At 40.9% G+C, this 15,781-nt stretch overlaps 1 protein-coding gene across 1 annotated transcript; it reads right to left on the bottom strand.

Annotated features, from left to right (window-relative positions):
- Positions 1-14,632: 14,632 nt before the first annotated feature.
- Positions 14,633-15,271, bottom strand: LOC102815329 (tumor necrosis factor alpha-induced protein 8-like). The gene has a single exon (XM_006877439.1). The coding sequence runs from the start codon at positions 15,269-15,271 to the stop codon at positions 14,633-14,635; it is 639 nt and encodes a 212-aa protein (XP_006877501.1).
- Between the last annotated feature and the right edge of the window lie 510 nt (positions 15,272-15,781).

The raw sequence follows: 15,781 nt of genomic DNA, 5'->3' as shown, positions 1-15,781 counted from the left end.
GTAGTGGTTACGAATCGGGCTGCTAATCTCAGGGTCAGTAGTTCGAAACTACCAGCTGTTCCGCAGGAGAAAGATGAGGCTTTCTGCTCCCATAAAGATCTACAGCCTCCGAAACCCTGTACAGGATGGCTATGATTTAGAATCGACTCCACGGCACATAACAACAACAACAACAACTCTGATATTGGCATGTGAAATGGATTGAATATGGGAGTCATTGTTGATGTCCAGGAAAACTAGGGATCATTCAGGCAACACAAAGTAAGAGCCTGGACCAGGTTGGAAGCAGTGGGACTGCAAGATAATAGAAATGGTAGAATATTTTCAATCATCATCAACAGAAACATGGGGAAATCACCTCAGAATGTCTTCTCTGATCATTGAAATTCATTTTTTCAAATCCAGATAAAATGCAATAAGTATGAATATCAAGATAGTTTAAGGGGAAAAACAGTCACAGATTAAATGATTGAAGGTAGCTATGGAAGAAACAGTCTCTTGCTTTGGTGAGAGGGATGTTTGTGTGACTATGAAGTCTTGGGACTGGTTCAGTGGCTGCCAGAGAGCTCAATCGTACGACTTTCCAATCTCACTTGATGAGGCTCAAGTCCTTTTATTTGTTAGTACCAGGAACTCTATTCCCTTTCTCCAGCCTCTCACCTCCTTTCTTTGAGTTTCAGGACAGTTGGGCTCCCAAAGCTACATCCCTAATTGGCCTTGACAATACTGGTTTGCTGAAAACTGGGTCATGAGGGTGAGTTCCTTTTCAGACCTGAAGGGCTCAGCATAATGTCCTATAGCGAGCCGTAAGCTCAGGTTCCTCCAGTCTCTTTCTCACCGGTAAGCCCTCTCTTTTTTTAAAAAAATAATTTTGAATTTTGTTCCATGTTTTCTCTCACTCTATCTGGGACCTTCTAAAGTGATCTCTTTCAGAGCAGTTGGTAGTTCTTCTGGTCTCAGAATCTTGAAGACTGATGTTCACATGTTCCATTAATCCATTGGACTAATTGATTCTAAGAATCTTCTATTCTTATCGCTCTTCTTTCTTCTACACATAGAGAGACCAATAGCTGTACCTCAGACAGTCACTCATAAGCATTTAATACCTGAGATGCTACTCATTAAAGTTAGATGTAGAATTTTAGGTGGACTATGTTAAGTCAATTGACCTGAGACTATGGTCCTGAGCCCCCAGGTCCAGCAACTCATTGCCATCTTGGAAGTTTGATGACATCTAAAAAGCTTTCATCATTTTGCCCCCACAAGGATCTGTGGTAGCATAGTGGTTACGAATAGGGTTGCAAACCTTAAGGTCAGCAATTCGAAATTATCAGCAGTTCTGAGGGAGAAACATGAGGCTTTCTGCTCCCGTAAAGATTTACAGACTCAGAAACCCTGTACAGGATCACTATGAGTCGGAACCGACTCCACGGCACATAACAACAACAAAATGCTCTACCACATTCATAGTTGTGTTTGCAGCAAAGGTGCAAATATCTTTTTCCAAACCCTTATGTATTTTGGGATATATTTCCACGATTCCTTCCATACCTGTTCAGCTTGTGTATCTGTCTATGTATCTGCCCGCAGAACACTGTTGTTCCTAGGTTGTATATATATAAAACATTACCTCTATCCACTTGAACCCTCGCATACCTCCCTGTGTCTTTACCTGTCTTCATCATTCTTCTGCCAACCTCTCTCTTCTTGTTTTTCGCTCTCTCCATCACCTGAGTTAACATGTGCTTACCCTCTAGCTGGAGTCCTGGTGTGGTGCTGCAGGATAATGCACTACACTGCAAGGTCAGTTTGAACCACAAGGTCAGCAGTTCAAATCTACCAACTGTTCCTTGGAAACCCTAGGCAGGGTTGGAACCGACTCTAAGGCACTTAACAACAACAACCCTCCAGCCAGTGATTTACTCTCCCTTCCTTCCCACCCCTGGTAACCATCAGAGAATATTTCTTTTAGCATGAAAACCTTTCCTTGAGTTTTTACAATAGTGCTCTCATACAGTATTTGTCCTTTTGTGATTGACTGATTTCACTCAGCATAATGTCCTCCAGGTTCATCCATGTTATGAGGTGTTTTACAGTATTCATTGTTATTCTTCACCATTGCATAGTATTCTATTGTGTGTATGTGCCAAAATTTGTTCATCCATTCTTCCATTGATGGGCATTTAGGCTGTCTTTATCTTTTTGCTATTGTGAATAGTGCTGCGATGAACATCAGTGTGCCTATCTTTACTTGTGTCCTGACTTGTATTTTTTGTGGATATATACCAAGTAGGGGAGCTCTGGTAGCGTAGTGGTTACGAATCGGGCTGCGAACCTTAAGGTCAGCGGTTCGAAACTACCAGCCTCTCCGCAGGAGAAAGATGAGGCTTTCTACTCCCGTAAAGATCTACACCCTTGGAAACCCTGTACAGGGTCGCTATGGGTCGGACCCGACTCGATGGCACTGAACAACAACAACATATACCAAGTAGAGGGATTTGCTAGGTCATATGATATTTCTATTTCCAACTTTCTGAGGAAGCATCATACCATTTTCCACATTAGTTGAACCATTTTCTTATTTTGTAATATTTTCCTAACTAGCTGCATGAAGGACCACCACAGTGGAATAAGAGGAGGAGGATGGAAATGATTAAAGCAAGAACTCTAAGGAAAGAGTCTCTGTTGAAATATGGATGACCAAGAGTCTTCACCTATGTGTGAGAATATTTCTAAAGTAATTTATTGACAATGAATGACCTTCTATAATAATTTCATGCACTTTGCAAAAGCTTTCCATATTGTATAGCTGCTATGGGCTTGAATGTGAAATTATCTTCAAAAGACTTTTCTTTCTCAATAGTCCATCTTCTTGTCCTAGTTAAAGACTTAGAACATCTGAAAGACTACTGTTCAAAGAGTCATTTGTTTTCACTCTAATGTAGTCTGTGTTTTTGTTTTTAAGCTTTTAATTTGAATTGAGTGATAGTTTACAGGCAGATCATCAGTCTTGCACTAAACCAATCATATTTTGTTTCATTGCAATGATTACAATCCCCTCCTCCATGCACCATTGGTTAACAGTATTTACCTCTATTCCCTCCTTTTTTTATGTACACAAAATACACAGAAAATATATATTCATTTAAATGATAAAGGGCACATTTTGCAAGCCACCCTTTCTCATTCCATGGGTCTAGAGTCATCAGCTGCTCTGTCTCTCTGTACTATCACCTCTACTTCCGTCTCTGGTGTCGCTGCTTCTCTGATTACGACTCCACGCTCCGCTCATGCTCTTTCCCATTGATGGTTCTAGGGTCCTCTGTTCCTGGAATGAAAGATTAACTATTCCTCCCTTTTTGTTTCACATCTTCTACATTTGCAGTTATGACTATTGCAATTAGTCATGATAGAAATTACTCATTATTGAATCAAAAGAATCCTATCCCCATCCTTACACATCCCCTTTCACCTGACCCTTCTAGATAAGAGGAAAACTATTCAGTGGGGATTCTACCTTATCCCCCTTGTTCTGAAACTAAGCACACTCTTGAAAACTTGTAAGCCATACACTTTGTGCCTGTATAACACCCCGGTTTTGGTAGCCAATGTCTAAGTTGCCCTTCCCTATCAATCCTGTGTATTGATCCTTGATGTGAAGAACTCCTTCCTTCTCAGTTGATAATGTAATCTTAAAGAAGGAGCCCTGGATGTCAAAGTGGTTAAATGATTGGTTGCCAACTAAAAGGTTGGCTGTTCAAACCCACCAGATGCTCTGTAAAAGAAAGATGTGGCAGTCTGCTTCCATAAACATTAAGTCCCAAAGCCCACTGCCATTGAGTCAATTCTGACTCATAAAGACCCTATAGGAAAGAGTAGAACTATTCCTTAGGGGTTTCTGGGACTGGAAATCTTTGCAGGAGCAGATAGTCTCATTGTTCTCCAGCCTCATCTTTCTCCCATGGAGCAGCTGGTGGGTTTGAATTGTCAACTTTGTGGCTAGCAGCCCAATGTATAACACACTGTGTCCTTATAAGCCAATGCTATTCTTCCTACAAGGTTACTACGAGTTAGAATCAACTCAACAGCAATATGTTTGTTTTCTGTTTTCTTTTGTTTGGTAGTCTTGAGGAAGATCCCTACACCGAGGGTGCAAACAGTTTGCACTCAACAACTACAGTTTGCACTCAACAACTAACCTAATGGTTGGTAATTCAAACCCACACAGAAGCACTGTGGAATAAAGGCCTGGTGATCTACTTCTGTTAAGAGCAGTTTTAGTCTGTAACAGATGGGGTAGCCATGAGTTGGAATCTACTTGATAGACACAGATTTATTTTTGTTTGTTTATAAATGTAAAAGGATGGACTCGGGAACCAAACTACCAGGATTCAACTCCTGGCTGCACTCCTTGATTAATTATGTTCCCTTAGACAACTTACTAAGGCTCTCTGTGCCTCAGTTTCCTCACCTGTAAGTGGAGATAATAGCACTTTTTCATAGTATTGTTGTGAGGATTAAATGAGGTAATCAATATGCTACTTTTTGCTATTTTGATTTTATATACATGTTCTATCTTTCCAGTTAGGTTATAGCACATATCTTTGAGGGCAGGAACTTTGTCTTATTCATCTTTGGAGTCAATGTCCAATAGATATTCACTGTTGATGAGTAAGTGATTTATTTTTCCCTTCATACATTTCTTTTGAAAGACGAATCTCTACAATTGACAAGGTGGTTTTTACCTCCCACTTTCTATTTAGACTGAAAATAGGTCAACGAAATGGGTCACCTACTTCTCTAGCTTTATAAAACAAAATCAGATACTTCTCATGAAATAATGTAAATTTTGACTGCATTTATCACCCAATACAGACAACATGAAGTTTGAGGCTTTGTTTTTAACTTCAAAATATTTTTATTAAAGAGATCCCAGAAATGTTTTAAGCAAAGTCAATGACTTCTGCTGCGGGTAGTCTTTATTGTTTTCTTAGAGAGCATAATTGGCCATAGATGGATCCATACTGATTTGTTTCTGAGTTACAGCCAAAGGAAATCATTCCATGGTGAACCCCAAGTCTACAAGCTATTACGTTGTTGTTGTTGTTGTTGTTGTTAAGGTTCCAATTCATAGCAACCCTGCATAGAATTTCCAAGGATCAGCTGGTGGGTTTGAATCACCAAGCTTGTACTCAGTAAGCAGTTCAGTGCTTATCCTACAACACCATATCAGGAGTCCATCTGCTAGTATAGTCTGACACGCAACTATTTCTTAGCAGTGTTTGGCAAAAGCAATATAGCACTTATTTGATCTAAAAATGGTTACTTTGGACAATTCCTACATTCCAAACTCCTGGACTGCTCTGGAGTGACCTGGAACCATCAAGTCAATTTGGGTTGAGATAAGAAAGGCTTCAGAGACCTGAATGTAAAGCCCTAGTAATTCAGTATTGGCTTCTGCTAATCTGTTTATTCTTTCCCCTGTAAACTATAAAGGGAACTGATTTTTTTGTAATATTTCTCAAAAAAAGTGTTTTAGACATTTTATTGTGAATTAAGCCAAGCTTTACAGAGCAGATCACCAGTTTTACATACATTTCCTTTCATCTCAATGATTACAGTCCCCTCAATGTAGTATTGGAGTCCCGGTGTGGCGCTGTGGGCGAATGTGTCAGACTGTAAAGTCGTTTGAACTGCAAGGTCCGTGGTTCAAACTCATCAGCTGCTCCTTGGAAATCCTATACAGGGTCGCTATGGGTCGGAATCGACTCGATGGCACTTCACAACAACAACAATGTAGTATTACTTCATCCTGTGTTTCTTGTTTCCATTCCTTTTTCTTTTCCAACCTTCAGAATTAGGTAAATTCTCCTCTTTTGATCTCAATTAGTTGACCATTCTAGAGTGTGCGTACATCACTAGTGTTGTTGTCCCCTCCTATATACTTCCCTATTGCTTGGTTGAAAATTAAGCCACAAGGTGAGGTCAGTTCCAGGCCGGAAGGGTGACCAAGGGTCATAGTCTTGGTGTTTCACCAGTCTTTATCGTACCAGTAAGCCTGGTTTCTTTGTGTTTTTTATTATTATTGCAATTTTTAGTTTCATTCCACATTTTCTTCACTCAATCCAGAACCTTGTAATGCGATCCCTTTCAAAATAGTTGGTAGTGGTATCCAGGCACCATTTAGTCCTCCTGGTCTCAGTGTGGTGCAAATTGATGTACACTTGGCCCATTAGTCCACTGCACTAGTTGTTTCTAAGCATCTTCAATTTTCATCACTTCTTTTATCCTCCAGAGAAGGAGAAACAAATAATTGCACAATAGATGGTCACTCATGAGTTTTTGTTTGTTTGTTTTTAGGGCAATTTTGTTTATTTACTTTTTATTGTGAATTGAGTAAAGGTTTACAGACAAGATCATCAGGTTTACATTCAATCAATAGTGCACTTTGTTTCTTCTCCGTGATTGCAATCCCCTCCATGGAACAGCCATCCACTTCTTCCCTATGGCTCCTGTTTCCCTTCCACTCACCTTCCCATTCCTTCTCACCATTGTCCTTAGGTACTTGTTGCCCCTTTGATTTTGAATGATTGATGGTTCAATCATTCATAGTAAGCATACATTACTAGTGTTATTGTTCCCCCTATATGTATATCTGCTGCTTGGCTGAAAGTGGGTGTGTTCCTTTCCAGACCTGAAGGGTTGTCGAAAGCCACAGTCTCAGGTGCCTCCCATCTCTTTCTGATTAGTGAACCTGCTTTTGTTTTTTGTTTTGTTTTGTGTTAATAATTTTGAATTTTGTTCCACACATTATGCTGCTCCAACCAGGACCCTCTAATGTGATCCTGTTTAGGGCAGTTGGTAATGGCAGTTCTTATGGTCTCAGGGTCATGGATCAAATGCTTTTAAGATCTCAGTGACTACTCATCAAAGTAGGATGTAGACTATTGTCTTTGTGGACTATGCTATGCCTGTTAACTATGTTGTCCCCTGAGACTATGAGCCTGAGCTCCCAGGCCCAGCAACTCATTCCCTCAAGGTGTTCGATAATGTTGAAGAAGTGTTCATATTTTTGTCACCTGTTTGCTCCAACACATTCTTGGATATGTTTGTAGCAAAGGTAGATACCCATGTACAAATATCCTCTGTCAAACCTTTATATATTTGTGGGTATACTCCCTCACTCTTCTTCCCACTCCTGTTCAGGCTGTGTATCTATAACCTGTAGATCACTGTTATTGCAGGTTTTTGTGTATAACCATATTTGTCTCTGTTTCTTTAATCCTTGCACTCCTCCCAGTGTCTTCTCCTGCCCTCAACATTCTTCTGCCTACCTCCCTTTTGATGTATGTCTTAGGCTGGTTTCTCAAGAGATGCACAACCACAGTGGGAGAAAGATGAGGCTGTCTGCTCCCATAAAGATTTACAGCCTCGGAAACCTGTACAGGGTCACTATGGGTCGGAACTGACTCCACGGCACATAACAGCAACAGCAACATATAAAGATAAGTTTATATCAAAGAACTGGCTCCCACAGTTGTAGAGGTGGGCAAGTCCCAAATCCATAGGTAAGATGTCAGGCTGGAGGCTTCTAACTTATGTAGTCACAGGGCTGATGAACCAAAATGGCAGGTCAGATGGTAGACAGCTTGGAGAGATGGCAGGCTATTGATTACTCCCAGGATGAGCAGGCAATAGAGCAAGTTATTGGCTTAAGTCTAAACAAGCAGAGGCTGGATGATGAACCAGATGCAGGATTGAGACCCAGGAGAAAGCAGCAAGCTTTGCCTGAGTGTCCAATATATTGGAAATAGGTCAAACCACTAAGGAAACTTCCTTTCAATTAATTGGCTGTTCATAGAAGATTTCATCATAGAGTTGATTCGTTGTATTAGATCTTATCATGAGGGATGAATACACGTCATATTCAAAACCACTAAGAATCCCGGCCCAGTCATGTTGAAACAAAACCTTAACTATCACACCCAATTTAACATGTGTCTACCCTTTATTTGGAGTCCTGGTGTGGTATGCCATAGGATATGGCATTGACCTCAATGTCAGTTTGAACTGCAAGGTTGGTGGTTCAAACTTACCAGCCACTCCTCGGAAACCCTATACAACATCCTACCACACATCTGTCAGTTTGTCATACTGTGGTGACTTGCATGTTGCTGTGATACCACCAGCATTTTAAATACCCTGAGTGTCACCCATGGTGAACAGTGCTTGCCCTGTAGCACCATATCAGGACTCCCCAATACTGTATGCTATTAAGTGCCGTCAAGTCAGTTCTGACTCATAGCAACCCTGTTTAGTGGGTGTGAACCACTGACCTTGAGGTTCAAACTGACCTTGCAATGCCACACTAGGACCCAATACATATCTTAAGTTAGATTTTCCAAGCCCAGTTGCTGTGAGGTCATCACTGACTCATGACAATCTCATGGGTGACAGTAGAATTGTGATACATGTGGTTTTTAATGACTGATTTGCCAGAAATTGATATCCAGGCCTTTCTTCTGAGGCACCTCTGGATAGACTTGAACTGCCCACCTTCCAGGTAGCAACCAACCAAGTGCATTAATTAGAAACAGGCATGAACAAATTAGAAACAGGCATGAACATTTCTTTCTGTTGTTAGCTGCCATGGAGTCTGCCGTGGACTCATGGTGATTCTAACCACAACAGAAGAGAATGCTGCCCCAATCCTGTGCCATCACCATGATTAGGCATTTTCATGGGCTGATTTTTGGAAGTAGATTGCCAGGTCTTTCATTCTAGTCCATCTTACCCCAGAAGCTCTACTGAAACCTGTTCCAAGGTGCCCAAGCCTCCGCTGACAGACAGTTAGTTGGTGGCTGCAAATGAGGTGCAATCACACCTACATGGAAGGCAAGAATTCTATCACTGACCACCAATACCATAATTTCAGTCCTAGGGCTATGCTGCAAGATAATGTGCTTGGACAGCAAGGTGGGTTTGAACTGCAAGGTCGGTGGTTCAAACTCACCAGCCATTCCAGGGTCTCTATGAGTTGGAATTGACGTGACGACTCTTAACAACAACAACAACAACAATTGTTGTAGGATAAGCATTGGACCACAAGGTTGATTGAGAACAGAAGGTCAGTTTGAACCTCTAGGTTGGCAGTTCAAACCCACCAGTCACTCCTCGAAAGTGCTACAGGGTCACTATGGGTCAGAACTTACTCTACAGCACTTTAACAGCAACAACAATCCCTTAATCATTAGAACATATTCAGGAAAACTCTCTTCCTGTCTTTTCTTTATTAGTAACCACTATGCTACCAGAGCTCCTTCATCATATTATTAATATAATTGTTATACACTGTAATAAATAATAATAATATAATCAGAGTCCTGGTGTGGTGCTGTAGGTTAATGTGCTGGATTGCAAAGCCCGTTTGAATTGCAAGATCGGCAGTTCAAGCTCACCAGCCACTCCTGGAAACCCTATACAAAGTCGCTATGGGTTGGAACCGACTTGAAGGCACTTAACAACAACAGCAACAATAATATAATTGGTGCACAGTGTTACAAAGTAAAAGTGAAAGTCTCTTGATTCTCACCACCACTCTTCACTCTGGGATGTGGTTGTTGTTGTGGTTAAGTGCTGTCAAATTGGTTCCGACTCCTACCAACCCCGTATAGGGTTTCTGAGGAGCAGCTGATGAGTTTGAACTGTCAACCGTGCGATTGGCATTCCAGTGCTCATCCTATAGCGCCACATCAAGACTCCTAACTGCTAAATAGAAGCATTTGTTAGCTGTTTCCATTTCTCTGGTTTTGGCTCAGTTTTCAAACTGGTGGTTTTCACAGCTACTGGGCTTGCCAGGGTGCTGATTTTTAAGGCTCCTATGAAGCTGAGGAGAAGAGGATGGAAAGACTCCAAGTTAAAAAGCCACAAATCTTGCTGTTCTTACTGAGATCCAGCAGTTTGTCTTGACTGACAGCGTCTCAGTTGGTTAGTTTCCAAAGTCCTTTTAAAAAGTTTATTCTGACCACTTATGCCAACAGCAAGTTTATGGTGGTCCTTGCCCTGGCATCCCAGACTTCCTGTCTCTCGGTGCCTCTTCTCAAAGTGTTTTGTCATGCATATGTAGATTTCAATGGGAATCTTAGTTCTACCACTTCGGAGAACTGCTCACGACTAACTGAACAAGCTCACTGAGCCTGCAGTTCTAAACTTTTTAAATGGTAGTAATCATCTCTACCTTTCCCTATCCTTGTGCAGATCAAATGCTTTTGGCACAGGACCTGCCATATAGTTAAATGCCCAACAAATAGTTTCAAATCTATAGTTGCATATATCTAGACTCTTTTGGGACGGATGCAGTAATATATCAGTCTGCCTTACATTTCAGAATTCTTTTCAAGTACCCGAACGTTTAGTACTGCATTCATGGGAATTTAGAGTATTACCCACTTAAACTAAGTGCCCTGAAAATAATGCACTCTTCACTTGATGACTAAAGATCATTCTCATAAATATTAATTATTCAGACTAGTACTATTGTTGCTAAATACCATCGTGTTGGTTATGACCCATAGCGACCCTGTATAGGGTTTCTGAGGAGTATCTAGTGGACTTGAACCGAACTTGTGGTTCAAACCGACCTTTCAATCCAATGCGTTAACCCATAGAGCCACACCAGGGCTCCACTAACTTACAATAAAGCAATGTTGTTGTTGCTGTTGTTAATTGCCATTGGGTCGGTTCCGACCCATAGCCACCCTGAACAGTGTTTCTGAGGCTGTAAATCTTTACGGGAGCAGAAAGCCTCCTCTTTCTCCCTCGGAGCAGCTGGTAGTTTCGAACTGCTGACCTTGCGGTTCACAGCCCGAATCGTAACCAGTACGGTACCAGAGCTCCTTATAATAAAGCAATACATGATATTAATTCTTCTTAAGTTTACTTTAATGCTATTAATTTTTATCACATTATGATTTCAGAGTTATGGAAGTTCATTACTTTGCTATGTGGTCACGTTTGTAGTTTTAATCCTTTTTTTTTTTTTTTTTTTTTATGTTCTATTTTTTTATTAATTATATATTATTCTTTAGTCTATTCCATCTGCTGCAAATCTTTTTTTTTTTTTTTTTTAATGTTTTATTGTGTATTGAGCTTACTTGGAGGAACATTAGCTTCACATTCATTCCATCCCACATCATTTCATTGCCTCAGTTACCATCCCGTCCATGCATCATCCCCCAATGAAAGGGTATACCTTGCATGTCCCCCCCCACACCATGGTCCCCAGCACCCGGCCCCCTTCCCTCTCTGGGTCCCAACTCCCCAGGCACTCCATCTCTTCACGTCATCCTCTCTGTCTTCATCTTAGGCTTCACTGCTTCTCTGGGTGGGGTCCCGCTCTCCGCTCTTCTCCGTTGATGGTCCCAGGGCCCTCTGCTCCTAGACTGAAAGGTTAGTCACTCCCCTCCTTGCTATAAAATATCCGCCTCTACATTTCCAGTCCTCACAATCAGTCCTGGTAACAATTTTCACCATTGCATCACATGAGACCCATCTGCATTTCTTTTCATCAGCCCTTCCTAGACAGGTTGGGTACTATTCACTGGAGACTCCACTATCTTCCCCACCCTGTGGATCTAGGTTCCCTCTTGAAAGCTTGTAAGCCAGTCACTTCTTACCTTTGCATCCATTCCCCCATTTTGGGTAGCCAATGTTCAAGTTGCCCATCCCTTTCCACTCTTTGAGTGAAGGGGGTAGGGATAATTCTTGTAGCCAGGAATTGTTTCCTCTTTTGAGCTACTGCAGTTATAGGTGTAGGTTCAGTTCATCAAGTTGTAGCAGATGACACTTTCTTTTTTTTTTTTCTTTTTCCTCTTCTTTCTTCCTCGGGTTGAGTTCTGTTCATCTAGTCACTGAAGCCAGGTCAAGTGGGTATCATCTGCAAGTGTGGGTGTTTTTGCGTCTGTCTGCCCTCTTCTTATCAGCTGGTCTCTTGGCTCTCTGCTCTAGTCCTCTGTGGCTGTGTCACTGACTCTGAGCAGGTCCCTTGGTCCTGCCTCCCTGCTGACTAACTGAGTCTCCAGCCGGGTTCGCAGTAGTCTGCAGAATGATGCAGGGCTTAGTTCGCTGCTTCCTTGGTGTTCTTCAGTCACTTCCCTTTATGGGTGGCGTGCGTGGGCGCCAATCAGAGCATGTATTTCCATGGGAAAGGATTTGCCCTGAGAGGACCCAGCCACTTGCCTTGATGCCTCCTGGGCTAGCAACTTGCTTGTTCTTGTGGTAACAGTTGGACTGTCCTTACTCTTCTGTATTTTTCCTGTAGGTCTTTCTTTCAAGAAGTGTCTTATGGTTTTCTGGCTGCTCCAAGCTAGTCTGATTGCCCTTTCGAGAGGAAAGTTTCCTGTCTCTGAAGGTCTGGATGTGGTTAGGCTTCGATCTATATTCTTATGTACTGCCGAGGCTCTTCATGAAACCTCTTTCACTGGATACATTGTAGTGTGGGTGTTCCAACCAGTTACAGGCAGAAGACGGACTTACAAGCTTTCTATGGTGATATCTCTGGCTAGTCCTTTCTCTCCCCCTCCAGTGTCTGATTTATAATATGATGTATGAGAAACCAAGATTCAAAAGTCAACCAAGCATCTTAACATTATTCCCCCCTTTTCCCCATTCCAACCATATTCCAGTCTCTGTATCCCAGAGCCCTGTTGTTCCAAGGCTGTGCCTATCTCTTTTTTTACTTCTGTCCCATTTAGTTCATTCATACCTGTCAAGTTGTTCCCCCATCTGCTTTGTTCTTCCATTCCCCCTCCCTACTTGCATATTGCCTCCCTCCCCCCACCCAAACTGTCCTGTGTCTACTCCCTGCTCAGTGCTCCCCCTTCCCCTCCTGCCCTTAACCCTGCCCCTGCGTCCTAGCAGCCTGCTAAGAATTCACTTTAGTGGGATAGTATGGGTTCTTTTTCTTAGACTTTTACAGTAGTGGTCCTATGCAGTATTTTTCCTTTTGTGCTTCACTAATTTCACTCAACATAATGTCCTTAAGGTTCATCCATGTTAGGAAGTGGCATGCAGCTTCCTTGTTATTTTTCAAGGTAGCATAGTACTCCATTGTGTGTATGTACCACAGCTTGTTTATCCATTCTTCAGTCGATGGGCTTTTTGGCTGTCTCCATCTTTTTGCTATTGTAAATAGCATCTGCTGTAAATCTTAAATCTACTGTTCTGTTCTATATACAGTTGTTCTGGGAAGTATGTGGATTTCAATTATCCATACTTTTTTCTTGCAAAACCAGTGTGTTTTGCATACTAATGACTTCCTTATTTCTTGAGTTCAGATAGAGTCTCCTTTTCTACCTGCCTTTGGGAATGTATCTGCAGATTAGCCAACTTAGAGGGGACAGCAAGCATGAATTGTAGAGGGACTAAGGTATATGAGATTTGGCTTGAAGATTGCAGGTGAGGTGGCCATGTAGTCATGTTTATCTGAAAGGTTGAAGGCAAAGATAGGATTAGATTATATCTATAATATACCAGCATGTCCACAGCAAGGATGTATTAGGGTAACCAGGTCTATGGATTGAAGAGAAAGAATATAGACGGAAGCAACTGTATTTTATTTATTTATTTAATTGAAAAGTGACATCCTTTATTTACCTATCAAACTTTCTTAAACATTTGAAATGCCTTTGTATTTATGCTCAGGTTCTATAGCGATACCATGTCTTCCATTTTGTCTCTCATTCCTCTAAAGTAAATTTGTCTTTCATAACACCACTTATTTGTTATTATCCAATATCAAGAACAATACAGATTGTCACATATTTGAAATTGATAGTAAAACTGGAGATTTCATCAGTACATTTTCAAGATAGTATGAAAGGTAAGCTTTAACCACACAGTTTATGGCAATGACATATTTCTGGGAAGTGAAGTATCCCCATTGTATTAAAAAAAAAAAAAAAAAAAAACAGTATAAATTCCAGAAGCATTTTCTTATACTGGACATTATCATTCAATATGGTTCATCTTTATAGTAATGATTTCAGATAATCATTTTTCTATTATTTTCGAGGGCTCTATTTGATACCTTCAGACTTAATTCTTGAATGTCAATGACAAAAATTTTAACAAAAAGATTGGGGTGAAGTTGAAAATACATATCTTAAGGTAGATTTTGCTTTCTAAAGGAGCAAACACAGCAGAAGAAAGCTACTAGCTTTTTAAGAGTTACATATACATAGTAAGAACTAGAAATGAATCCCAATCCGTAACATGACTTTGTACATTAGAAATATCTGCTGTGCCACCAATACAACTGTCCTAACAATATGACTTGAGGTTTGGAACCATACATACCATTCTTTGTGTAACTCTGTGCTTGCATTCTCCAACCATATGTTTTCCTCATGACCTATTAACTGTAGGAAACTTTTAACTAGAGTTTTTGAAAATATGCTTTTTTTCAAATATAACATAAGCCCCATAAAAGCACTATCATTAATGTTTGACAAATGAATTGGGCCAAGTCTTTCTGAAATATGTGTAATCTTTAAAAATATTACTTTTCTTTCATCAATCAGCAGTGCTCCATCTTCAAATAAATCATGAGCAGTCACAAACTTAACTCAGATGCTCATATGTTCTCTTCATCCAACATTTTGTTGATGCCATCACAAAGTTTTTGTAAGTGGGGTTTGAATTTTCCAAAGGGATTATACAAGGCAACCAAAAACTCACAATCTGAAAAATGATCGAAGACATTATTAACCCGTCCATGTGACTTTGTGGTGAGGTGACGCTGAATGATTTGGTGAAGCATCTCTCTGCATTCATTTAGCAGCCTGGATAACATATTCCGGTCAAAAGTGTAATCCACTTGGTGGAAGCTGACCATGGTCATAGCAAGCTGATGAACTTTCTCCTTAAATTTCTCCATGAGTGTCAGCTCATCTTGATTAAATTGATTGTTCTTGTAAAGAATGGCCAGCTTGATGACAGTTTTGATGAGGTCTTTAATGATTTTTTCTGCCTCCTTCTTGTTTTGGGTGTACTCTTTGGACACTCTGTAGAGTTCATCCAAAATCTCGCGGCTCGTGTCATCTATTAAGGTGGTGGCAATAGATTTGGACACCATTTTACCCAAGATCTTCTTTTGTGCCTGAACAGCCAGGTTTTTGGAATCAAACACATCTGTGGCCACTTCCTTGGATTCATCTGCTTTGGAGCTCATGGTATCAGGGTAAGCTGATGCAGGGACAATTATCACTGACATGTAGTCAGAGAAGCTGCAACTTCACACTCCACAGCTAAAACTCACACAAAACAGAAAATAAAAGGAAGGAAAGCCACTAAAATCAAAATCTCTCCGGGAGGGAGCAACTGTATTTTAAAGGTTCTCAGAATTCAAGCTTAGTCATGAAGAATATGGATACTCATTGAAACCAAAAGCACAAACAGCAAAAGAACAAATAAATAATTTGGATTTCATTAAAATTTTTTGTGCATCAAGAAACACGATCAGAGAAGATGCCACAAGGTGGCAGCTTAGTTACACCATACCATCCTTCTATAAAGAGCTCTGGTAGCGTAGTGGTTACAAGTCAATCTGCTAATCTCACGGTCAGCAGTTCGAAACTACCAGCCATTCCACCAGAGAAAGATGAGGCTTCCTGCTCCCATAAAGATTTATAGCCTTGGAAACCCTGTACAGGGTCGCTATGAGTCAGAACCTACTCCATGGCACACCACCACCACCATCCCGCTATAGCAAAGACCTGAGACC

This window comes from Chrysochloris asiatica, unplaced genomic scaffold, assembly GCF_000296735.1.
Source record: "Chrysochloris asiatica unplaced genomic scaffold, ChrAsi1.0 scaffold00498, whole genome shotgun sequence".
In the NCBI taxonomy this organism is placed as follows: Eukaryota; Metazoa; Chordata; class Mammalia; order Afrosoricida; family Chrysochloridae; genus Chrysochloris; species Chrysochloris asiatica.
This window is presented reverse-complemented; position numbering and strand designations above follow the sequence as displayed.

Bases quoted from the DNA above. Each gene is read 5' to 3' on its own strand.
- LOC102815329 (XM_006877439.1), bottom strand. From the start codon at position 15,271: ATGTCAGTGATAATTGTCCCTGCATCAGCTTACCCTGATACCATGAGC.